Raw genomic sequence first — 11,462 nt, 5'->3', positions numbered from 1 at the left:
GCAGCCTGGAAAGCAAATGGGATCCTGGGCTCCATCAGGAGAGGGGTGGTCAGCAGGGATAGGGAGGTGATTGTCCCTCTCTACTCTGCTCTTGTGAGGCCCCATCTGGAGTACTGTGTCCAGGTGTGGAGCCCTCAGTACAAAAAAGACATGGAGATTTTGGAAAGGGTCCAGAGGAGGGCCACGAAGATGATCAGGGGGCTGGAGCACCTCCCCTGTGAGGACAGGCTGAGGGAGTTGGGTTTGTTCAGCCTGGAGAAGAGAAGGTTGCGGGGTGACCTCATTGCAGCCTTTCAATACTTGAAGGGAACTTACTCCCAGGAGGGGAGTAAACTCTTCGAAAGGGCTGACAATAGCAGGACATGGGGAAATGGTTTTAAGTTAAAAGAGGGAAGATTTAGGTTGGATGTTAGGGGGAAGTTCTTCACTAGGAGAGTGGTTAGGTCCTGGAACAGGCTGCCCAGGGAGGTTGTGGATGCCCCGTCCTTGGAGGTGTTCAAGACCAGGCTGGACGGGGCCCTGGGCAACCTGATCTAGTAAAGGTGCATGTTTGGTGGCCCTGCTAGGCAGGGGGGTTGGAACTACATGATCCTTGAGGTCCCTTCCAACCCGGGTCATTCTGTGATTCTGTGTGATTCTGTGATTCCTGCCAGGTGCTCAATCACTGCTTAGCATTTCTGCTACATAAGGTATAAAAAGAATAAATATCTTACTGGGCTTAACAAAGCAAACGTACTGCAAAAGTGAGGGAATACTGGAGTTTATCCGGTAAATTTAAAGCAACTTCAAACGTGGTTTCTGTGAGTGAACTTTCTGGGTGCAGTAGGTGAGGGGCAGCTCGCATGGCCTGCAGGAGACGTGCTCCACAGGGCAGCAGAGGGAGAGGCTGCAACTGAGGCACAGAGAAATAAATGCCTTCTTAGTCTACCATCTCATCATCAGTGGGGGAGAGCATGAGCCAGCAGTGTGCCCAGGTGGCCAAGAAAGCCAATGGCATCCTGCCTTGTATCAGCAATAGTGCAGCCAGCAGGAGCAGGGAGGTGACCGTCCCTCTGTACTCAGCTCTGGTGAGGCCGCACCTCAAGTGCTGTGTTCATTTTTGGACCCCTCAATACAAGAAAGACATGGAGGCCCTGGAGTGTGTCCAGTGTAGGGCAGTGAAGCCAGGAAGGGTCTGGAGCACAAGTCTGATGATGAGCGGCTGAGGGAAATAGGGTTGTTCATTCTGGAGTTGAGGAGGAAACCTCATTGCTCTCTATAAGAACCTGAAACGAGGTCGTTGGTGAGTTGGGGGTCAGAGTGATAGGATGAGAGGGAATGGCCTCAAGTTGTGGCAGGGTTGGATATTAGGAAAATCTCAGGAGTGGTGCTGCACTGGAGCAGGCTGCCCAGAAAGGAGTCACTGCTCCTGGGGGTGTTGGAGAAACATGCAGATGTGGCACTGAGGGGCTGGACACGGTCGGGACGGGCTGACGGTCGGAATAGGTGATCTCAGCAGCCACGTCTGACCTTACTGACTCAATGAATGGGCGGCAGTGCGGGGGACAGGGGCTGCGGGCACCGGGGGGCGGCGGTAACAGAGCGGGGTCCGCCTCTCCCCGCGCGGGGCGGTGGCTCCGTCCCGCCCCCCGTCACTAGGCGATGGTGCAGCCAAGATGGCGGTGGGCACCGAGCGAGCGTGAGTGGCGGCAGCGGCTACTCCGCTCCCCGCGATCTCCCTGGCTCGGGCTGGGGGAGGCGGAGGGATGAGGTGCGTCCCCGCTCCGGGCCGGTCGTGGTGAGCGGTGCGTGCCGGCGGGCGCCATGGCGGGGATCATCAAGAAGCAGATCCTGAAGCATCTCTCCAGGTCAGCTCGGCGCCGGGGTGGGCTGAGGTGCGCGGGGGAGCAGCGGCGGGGATACGGCCCGGTGCGGCGTGTATGGGCCGTGCGTGGGGCTGTCCCGCCGTGACACGCGTGGAAACGGCCGCTGCCCCCCGGCAGGAGGCGGCCCGGCTCGCCTGGCGCTAAAGGGAGACAGACCCCGGCTGATCGCGCAGGCAGTGCCGCACGGAGCGTGACGGTCCGCCAGGCACCGGGAGCGGGGCAGGCGGCCCCGCAGAGCTGTGCTGGCACAGCCGAGTTTGGGCTGGGTGAGGCCGGATGGTTGTTACCATCCGAGGGTCCGTGGCGCTGCACGGAGCGGTGAGAGCGCTCGTGAGTCTACCGGGGAGCGTATTGCACGGGCCTCCTGCTCGAGAGGAGAAATGGTGATGGTAACGCTGTGACATTGTGTGGCTGGGAGTGAAAGTTGGGAAACTCTGCAAAATACACCGAGTACGCAGTTTTAAAACGACATCATGAAATCTCTTCCATTTTGTATAAAGCAACAGCCTCATCTATACCTCATACTGCAGTGTTATTGCTCAGGATTTACTTTTATAAATGAACTGCTACCTGAAAAGTTGTTGCCATGCTGCTTTGCTTATGTTTTTCTAATTGTTTCATTCTAATTCCATGCAGTATTGCAAGGTGTTTTATTCTAATTCCATGCAGTATTTGTGATGGGTGTTTTTCATCGATGCTAATCGAGATCCAAAGCAAATACAGCAGTTGTCATTTGACACATCTATCAATGGTGCCTAGAGAAAATGAAATTCTCATTCTAAATTGTTTGCTACCTGTCTCTTAAAGGCATTACATCAAGCAGTAATAATATAATGTATTTCCTCCAGCCTGTTCTTGAGGTTTTTATAGCTGGGAATGTCAATGAGAAAATCCTTTCAGAAGACCATAACTGAGCGCTGTGAGAATGGAAATGCAGCGCTAAGATGTCATCTGCCTGGAGTGAGAGGAGATTCCTGCCTGGAATCAGGAGTGTGCCTGAAATCACTGCACTTAATTGGTTGACTTAGTTCACTTCCCGTAGTGCTTGTATGGAGAGCAAAGGGAGCTGCGAAGTGAGTTGATCTCAGTGCCAAAACATGCCTCATAACCGGGCATGAGTAACTCGAGCTGCTTCTTGCCTGGTTTGTGAAACAAGCAGCTTTCAAATCAGCAGATTATTATTTTTTTAAAATTTATTTATTTTTAAGATATTGATGAATCTGTGTGTTTTCGTGTGGGATGTGATGATGTTGATTGAGTGAGACTGCTGTAATTGATTGCTGTGACTTTTGGCATTTTTAAAAGGCTTGTGGGGTATATCTAACGATCTGAGGTTTGCAGTTTGAAACTGAGGCTCCTGAGCCGCACTGCACAACATTAAAGTAGTAAAACACAGACCTTATTATTAACGCCCTTATTATGGGTGTTCTTAATCCTGGGATGAGATAATATCTTCCTTCTTGCAGAACTTGTGCTTCAGTGATTGCACAAGATGCTCAGAGAACTAATTCAGGTGGACTCTTAAATTTCGAGGATTTGTTGAACCAAAGAGATAACCTTGTTCTTTATTTCGGGTTTTCCTTTAGTATTATAAGGAAGTGCTTCGTGAACTGTTTTATTTCAGTCTAGAGCAAAAGATGTCAGGAAGTTCCTGTAACACAGGGGGTGACAAAGGGCGCTTTCACTTCAGATTCTGTCACTGGTTCCTGCTCTGCAGTTCTCATAGTTCCTCAAAATTGATGCCCTTCTGCTGCCTTCAGCAAGGCAGGTGTTAGTGTCAGGATTGACATGTCCTGGTAAAAGTCCACCTATAGATATTCCTCTATAAATAGAGGAAGAGTGGAAAAGAATTGTCCAGTTATCCAGATTTACTTTCATCTTTGTTTCCTTTCTTTTTATTCCATTCCTGGTGATTCAGTTCCTCTTTGAGCAAAGCCAAGTATAGTTTTTACTGCAGAGGACAAATAGAAGATGTGAACTTCTACCTCCAATTACAGTTCAGTACTTGCACTTTATTGTAACAAATCATGGAATGGTTGAGGTTGGAAGTGACCTCTGGATAGCATATCAGCCAGCCCTTCCCCATGGAACATTGAGTAAGCAGTATTTATAGTGGAGGTTGCTGCAGTACCGGCCATTATGTGTCAATGCTTTTCGGCTTTCCTACAGCTGTCTGGATACTGTCTATGTGAAGTTAAAAGCATATTTTGTTGTCATTCAGTTGTGTATTTCCATTTAGCAGTTTACAGTTCTTGTAGATGGATGGATGGACATGGGGATTGTGAAACAGCTTTACCCTGCAGAGGGATCTGGGTAGGATGAATTGATGGACTGAAGCCAATAGCATGAAGTTCAACAAGACCAAGTGCTGGGTCCTGCACTTCAGGCAACAACCCCAGGCAACATACAGGGAAAGTTTTGATATCTAAGTAACTTAGCTTTGTAGAAGGTTCTTTTAGTACCATATTACAGCTTAGAAACAATGAAGGTTCACAGAACTTTGTTTTTAACAAATCTGTATCTTATGTCAAGATCTAGTGATGAGTTTTCAGTTTTCTCACTGTCTTTAAAAAATCTTTGGAAATATAAGATGTTCTGTTCTTTGCCTTCAATGTGTGTTAATCCAAGACTGTGGAAGAAGATGAGGAGAAAGAATGCAGAGGGGAACAAAGTACATTTTCCTTTTATTCTTCAGATTATGTAGTGCTTGGTGTAGAGTATGAAACTAACCACTGTTTACTAAGCTGAAGAGGTGAGTTTGTCATTTGGAAGCTAGATATCTTGAGTACTTGACTGCTCCTTATTGCATTAGGTTGCTTGGTTTTGTTCTTCCGTGAACATGGATGGTGGAATGCCTTTGGTTCCTAACATACCTGCCCTAAAATTAAGCAAGTAGATCTGAGTAATGGCATTACCCTTTACCAAGGTGGGAATGAAACGTAGCAGCTAAGGGCTTGCTATGCAATGTTGAGAACACTTGCTTGTGTTGTCGGGCTCTTCCATGCTGAACTGAAACATGCGAAATCTTAACTGTGTGATGTTACATGTTTTCATGGGTAAGAGACATCCCTGCTTAGTGGGGCATGTTGTCACTCGAAGAATCTGGAGGTTATTCATTTCACAACTTAGCCGTGTATTTATTTGGCCAGAGTGGACTATTTCCTTTCTGTAAATAATTACCCACAGTTGTTTGGAAATCCCTTAAACTTCCAACTTACTCTACTAGCATAAGAAGTGTGCACTTTATGCTCAGTTTCACACTTCTGAGTATTCCATTTCTGTGTCCATATAGTTTGGTAGAAGTTAAGCTTTATTTGTTTTCTTTTTTTAGCCAGCCAAAGAACATGAAAGTGTGCATTTTTCCTAGTATAAGCATCAATCAGGTTCTCTCCCTGCTTTTACTGAAGTACTTGCAGGGTGTGTTTCTACATGACTGACTTTATTGGCTTAGGTAGGATGTGGAAAAACTTCACAACACACTGTAAGTGGAACAATCGACATTGTTCGGAATAAGTCTATATTTAATCTGAATGCTTATGGAAAGCTTTAGCGTGGTGTTTATGGCAAGCACAAGCTGCAAGTAATGTAAGAATCAAGTCTGAAAAAGAACACAACAGGTAGTAAGGAAGAACTGCTTGAAATGGCAGGAGAAAACTAGGAGAAAGTTACAAAATTTGTTCTGTATTTCCTTAATTCCCAATTCCTTCTCATTTTCACTTTGGTTTACCTTATTTTTGCCAGTTCATTATAAATTTGGATGTTGATTCTGCCCACATTTTGTTTGTTCTCTTAAAGTTGTGCTGAAGTTTTGTTTGTCAGACAGCTCTTCTGTATGCATATTAAAAATTAATACATCTACACAACCACCATGAATTAATTAGTAGCATTTTGCTTGTATTGTATTTGATCTTTGAAGCCATTTTCACGATAGGTTTACTATACCTTTAACTATACACTTAAGCATCTTGCACTCAGCAGTTTATTGTTCAAGTGTATGTCATTGTAATTGCAGTTCTCTTGTACAAGCAGACTGGACAGAGGATGTCAGGTCGCTGATAGAACACTAATAGCATTAGAAGCGCTTACCCAAAATGATTTGTTTCATAGATCTCACTGTGAGAATAGTTACTAACAACTGATTACATGAGAGATACGTAGTTTTTGGCAGGTTGCAGGGACACCCAGGTTTCTCGATCAGTAGCTCCTATAGTTTCATTGCATGCCTTTGCAAGCTGGTGCTAACCAAAGTTCAGACCTCTTTCATTCCATTGTCTCGTCATTAGAGGAAACAGGAGAGGAATGTAAGAAGAGCTCACACTCGGGCTGTGGCTTTCAGTACTCCCAAGCTTTGCAGTGTGGAGTATCCAATGGAGTTCCATTACCTCTGTAGAGTCATGTTTCTGAAGTGCGACCTTTAAATACGTGTAATGGAGACGCTGAATGGATCAATTGATGTGGAAATCTCAGGTTAGGCAAAACAACAAAGTTCTATCTCACTTCAAAATATACTAAAAGTCCAGGATGTCTGCTTTCTCACATTACAAATAGGCTGAGTATCTCTGAAACTACTTTGTTGTATTATGTAGATCTTTCCTGCATGACTGAAGTTTTCTACATAAGCCGTTCATTTAAATACAGCTGCAATATCGTAGTATCAGGCAGCAAGGGATATTCTCGTGGGAATCCAGTGCTTCACAAAGCTCTTTTCAGTTATTTAATGTCATAATGTATAACAAACTGTTGTGACTGCAGTTCTCTTCAGCGACAAATCTCTTACATTATTGTATCACTCCTTTTTCCCCTTTGAACTTGATCCCTTGTGTGTCCCCTGTGTCCCGTTCCCTGCAGCGATCCCTGCTGGCTCTGGTGGAGATGGGTTTGCTGTGAATATCCTTACTACCAAAATGAGCACCAGAAGCTTCTCAGAAACTGTGGCAACTGACCACTTGCTTTCATCAGGAATAGGGGCCTTTTGTCTGAATACCTTGCCCTCAGGTAACTTCCCCTCTCCCACCTTTGTAGATTAAATGTAAGAGGGGGTATGTATTTATACAAAGTTGGCACGAAAATGAGCTCTATAAAATGTTAATTGGGTTTTCTGTCTTTTGCTTGCTTTTGAAACTTACTGTTGTGCAAAAAGTAGTTGCTTTCTGTGCAGTTATGATTAAAAACAAAAGAAGCCTTATACTTTTTTTGCAAGACTGGTTTGTGATCCCTTGCAATCCCCATATAAGCATATGTTTGTATGTAATTTCTAAATGTAATCTTTCAGGTGTATCTTCAGGCTACTTGATATTTGCTATGTATCGTTTTTACCTTAATGTTTATTTTGTTTGAATCAATAGATGCTTGGAGGTTCAGGGAGCTTTTATGTGATTTGTATAAGAGAATAGCTGTGGGTTCCATTTTTGTTTCCTTTTTTTGAAGTTTTTGAACGTGTCTTAGCAAAAAAACCCTGGTTTGTTGTAACATCTGATCACTTTGCATTAATAAAAAGTCTGCTACAGTTACATAAATCAATGGTACAGTTTCCAAAAGGCATCAGATGATCTCATGCTTTTATGCCACGCTGCTGTTTCTTGGTTTTAATTTATAAGATTATTTTGCATCAAGTGGCTTTAGCAGCAGAATGTTGTATTTTGACTGGAATGTAACTTAGCAAACGTCAACAAATTCTCAGAATATGACACGTTATTTTTGCTGCTCACAATATGGAAATTGCATGTACTTTCCCAGATGCCTTAAAGTGTTAAGGATTGTATTTTCCTGTAGTCAACATTCATGTTAAGGTCTGTCATGTAGAAGGTTGTCATATCAAGTCCACAAAACTTGTTACAGATCTTATTGACCTTTTGTATGCATGATAAGTGATACATGCAGAGTAGTGATACATGTGAGTGGAGTAGTGTGTGTGAAGTTTTATCAGGAATGAAATAAATTAAGCGATATTTTACTTACAGGATCATTATCATTCATGCAGCATAAGCTCCTCATCTGTGTGCAGAGCTCGGCTGTGTCTGAACAGATTTGGTGCGTGGCACATTATTAGATAGTAGCTATTGATGATGACAGCTGCTGTTTCTGTTCTATCTGTACCCAGTGAGCAGCACATACCTCTCGGGGGAGATTTATATGCTGGCAACTCGAGAGTTGTTGGGAATGTTGTTATTGGAGAAAGTATGGAATGAGACTTAGAGTGAATGGATGAGTATATTAAGTTGTTTTTAGGAATTAAGCTTAAGTAGGAGTCCACACTGAAGCCCATCTGTGTAGTGATGAAATAGAAGCAATTATTTGGAAGATATCAGAAAGCAGATGTAATAGTCAGGCACCCAACCCCCAGCATGGGAGAGAGAAGGGGAATGGTGTAAGATGTCATGGCATGGGGGGTTAGGTGTTGAGTCAGGATCTTAATTAGTGGTTTGTCTGGTGAGTGGGTTGGGAAAAGAAGATTTGTCTTTACGCTGTGCTAGATCAAAAGCCCTGATAAGAGTTAGGTGCTTCAAGTTATGTATAGTAACCTGAAGTGTCCCACCTGAAGTTGTAGGGTTATAGGTGATGCCATGATCTTGTCTTGTGTTCTGTAACCCGCAGCCAGCCAAGAGCAGTAGCTCTGGGTAGGGATCCCAAACAGGCAAATGGCCTCTTGCTCTCTGTAAGCTTGGCCTCCAAGCACCTCTGCAAGATGATGTCCAACGTCTGTTCATGGAGATCCTCACCATGCTGAAATCATATCGTGATTGCTTTTTATTATTATTATTATTATTATTATCATTATTATTATTATTATTATTATTATTATTATTATTATTATTATTATTATTATTATTCTGCAAAACTTTTTATTTTTGTGCTGCATTTTTTTAATAAATGAGTACGCAATTAACTTTCTCTGCAGTGTTCATCATTAATATTTCATCCTCTCTGTTTTTAAATTGCCTTTAATATTTCAAGAAATGAATGTGGCACCCAAAATGAGGACATGCATAATTTCCTGTTGATATTTAGAACTACTTTCCATTCATTCTTTATATATATAGTAGTACTTGAAGCTTCTCATGTGCCAGGCAGTTTTTCATCAATTTTCTCTCATCATCTCTATTTCTTTAAGATATCTTTCTCTTAAAACCAAGTAACTTCTATGAATTCTCTTTAATGTCTGCTATCTAACATCATCATAGAGTCAGCTGTAGCTGCAGAGGCATTTGCAGATCTGTTAATTTCCTCAGACGGTCAGTTTTCTTAGAACTTGATGAAAGTGACTTTAATGTTACCTATCAACTATCAAATATTTTAACTCAACCTGTGGAGCTAGAACTAATTCACTCTAGATCTTCCATGAAGTGTAGATAATGATTTTGTGCTGGGTGAAATACTCCATTAAAACCAGAACGTCCCTAGGACAGCCAGATTTCACTCACAGGTAAGTGAAGTAAATACCTTCATGTGCCTTTGGATTTCCACTTATCCTTTGGGTGTATTAGATGTTGTTGCTCTTTCGGTCCCCACGCTAATTTCTGCTAACCTTAAGCCACTTAGTGTATACTTAATGTCTACAGCAGCTTTTGTGGCATCTTGATTGAAGTTTATTTAAAGTACCAAGAGAAGGTACACTTGCTTGATTCTAGTGTGTTTTTGTAGGTCCGAAGGATGAAAATAGACAACTTCTACAGAGATCCCATGCCCAATCATGATTCGGACTGATATAATTTCTCTATTAAATCCAGAGGTTGTAGCTTCTGTTTAACAAACTGGACAAGGCATCTATGTAGCCTTTGTGGAGCACTGCTCTAAAACTCCTGTAATCTGTTGATTCCATTTTACAGAAGACCAGCCTGTCCTTTTTAGTAGAGCTTCTTACCCTGTACTCTAGCGTGTTTTTTCCTCCTACTTTCATTTCTTGGCCATTTTTCTTGGATGCCTTGTGGAGTTGCCCATTCAGAACTCCAAGCCTCTCTTGTCACAAGCAAAACATAAAATGTTTTGAGTGAACAAAAAGTTTATCTTCTGTATGGATTTTTAGTTCTTTTGGGGAGACCTCTGGATTACTATTGACTGTAGTCCTAATAAAATATAATGACTGTAACTTATGCATATGATTTTCAATGCTTTGCTGTTGTGGCGTTTGCTTTTCACTGAATTCTTACTTAGTAGTCTTTAAATGGGAAATTGAACCATTCATCTAACTACACAATATTATTGTGTATGTGTACATACTCTAATGGAAGTGATGTGAAGTTACTCATGATATTGCTAACCTCGTATTTCTGGATTCTTACATTAAAGTGTCCCATATTTTATAACATTTATCTTATAGAATTTAATATTAAACTGAATTGAAATTCGTGTTATCAAGTATAATAAGTCAAACCTCAAATTGTGTGTTTTGAGAAGGGAAGGGTATTTTGTTTAATTGAAACTGAATCAGTGAAATCATTTTTTCAAAGAATAGCTTGTGGTATTAATAAGCCAACTATAGATTGCCTCAGAGTGATGTTTGATTGCCTCAGCAAAGCAGTGTGACAGAAAACGTTGGTGAACTCAACCATGCACTTTATTGTATTTCTGTTCCTCTTGCCCTTTACTTTTAATGTTCTGTGTTTTCTTGTTCTCTCTTCCTGTATGAAGTAGCGGTTACTTAACACTGTCTGATCTCTCAAAAAGAAAGCTCGTAGGATGTTGTGCCGGGAAGTGGCTGTGTTGCCTAGGCTTCTGCTCCCAGTTTGACCCAGTTTTTAGGCAGTGAACTAATTTGTTCTAAGGAATGTACTCCAGGGTAAAAAACAAATGCCATGTGGGGGGGCGGGGGGGGAGTCAGAGAGAAGAGTGTGTACATATCATGAAGTTGGTTACACTGTTAATTCCACGTAGATATATGGAAAGCACAGAGAATTTTATGATGTTTTTCCTTATAACATGCTCACTTCATCAAATATGATCCCAGACTTCTTACTTATTCATAATAACAATATTCTGTGTTAACTTCTTCATAAGCATCTCTCTATTTTATATAAAAACTGTATAATAAGTATGATAGATGTTGGAATCATTAGAATCATGAAATCATTAAGGTTGGAAGACATTTAAGATCATCGAGTCTAAAACCTAATAGTATTAAAATACTAAGTTTCACGTGTAATCTGGGTAAGATTGTTGGTGATGGTTTTGCTGTCTTGTGGGACATGGAGATCTAGAAGCATATCAACATGCCTATGACTCATTTGCAGGGCATGCCCTACCTTGATGTACCATGGGGCACTAAAACAAAGCCATTTGGGGACTAGTAGTTGTCCCTAATATTTTTTATTTGTTTGTTTTAATGGAAAATGCTGTTGTTCTTCTGGTTGGCCCTTTTAATGTCCTCCATGAAGTTTTGCATTCTGGTATGATCACATTGTATTTTTGCAGGGCCAGCTGCCCAAATAGGCAACTCATATTTATTTATTCATTTGTTACAGGAGGCCATATAAACCTAAAGCGTTTCTTTTTATTTGAAGTAGTATGAAATGTTACAGTAGTAAGTTACAATCACTATCTTTTGTTAGGACTGCAGTCAATACTAATCCAGAGGTCTCTCTAAAAGAACTAAAAATCCGT

The 11,462-nt window shown here is 42.0% G+C and overlaps 1 protein-coding gene across 5 annotated transcripts in view; it reads left to right on the top strand.

Moving 5' to 3' along the window:
• The window catches only part of UHRF1BP1L (UHRF1 binding protein 1 like), a 51,090-nt gene that overhangs the window by 890 nt on the left and 38,738 nt on the right, over positions 1–11,462 (top strand). For 2 of the 5 annotated variants that reach the window (XM_015859014.2, XM_032444092.1), the window contains exons 1-2: positions 1,621–1,847; positions 6,714–6,860. The exons of 2 other annotated variants lie outside the window; for them this stretch is intronic. Coding sequence is in view for 1 of the 3 variants with exons in the window: in XM_015859005.2 (XP_015714491.1) it covers positions 1,804–1,847 (44 nt within the window). In the remaining 2 variants the exon portion in view is untranslated. Of the gene's footprint in view, positions 1–1,620; positions 1,848–6,713; positions 6,861–11,462 lie in introns of those variants that run through there. One more of the 5 variants, XM_015859005.2, reaches the window with a different exon arrangement.

The sequence above is a fragment of the Coturnix japonica genome, chromosome 1, assembly GCF_001577835.2.
Source record: "Coturnix japonica isolate 7356 chromosome 1, Coturnix japonica 2.1, whole genome shotgun sequence".
NCBI classification, from domain to species: Eukaryota; Metazoa; Chordata; class Aves; order Galliformes; family Phasianidae; genus Coturnix; species Coturnix japonica.
Note: the sequence above shows the minus strand (reverse complement) of the source record. Positions and strands in the feature narration are given on the sequence as shown.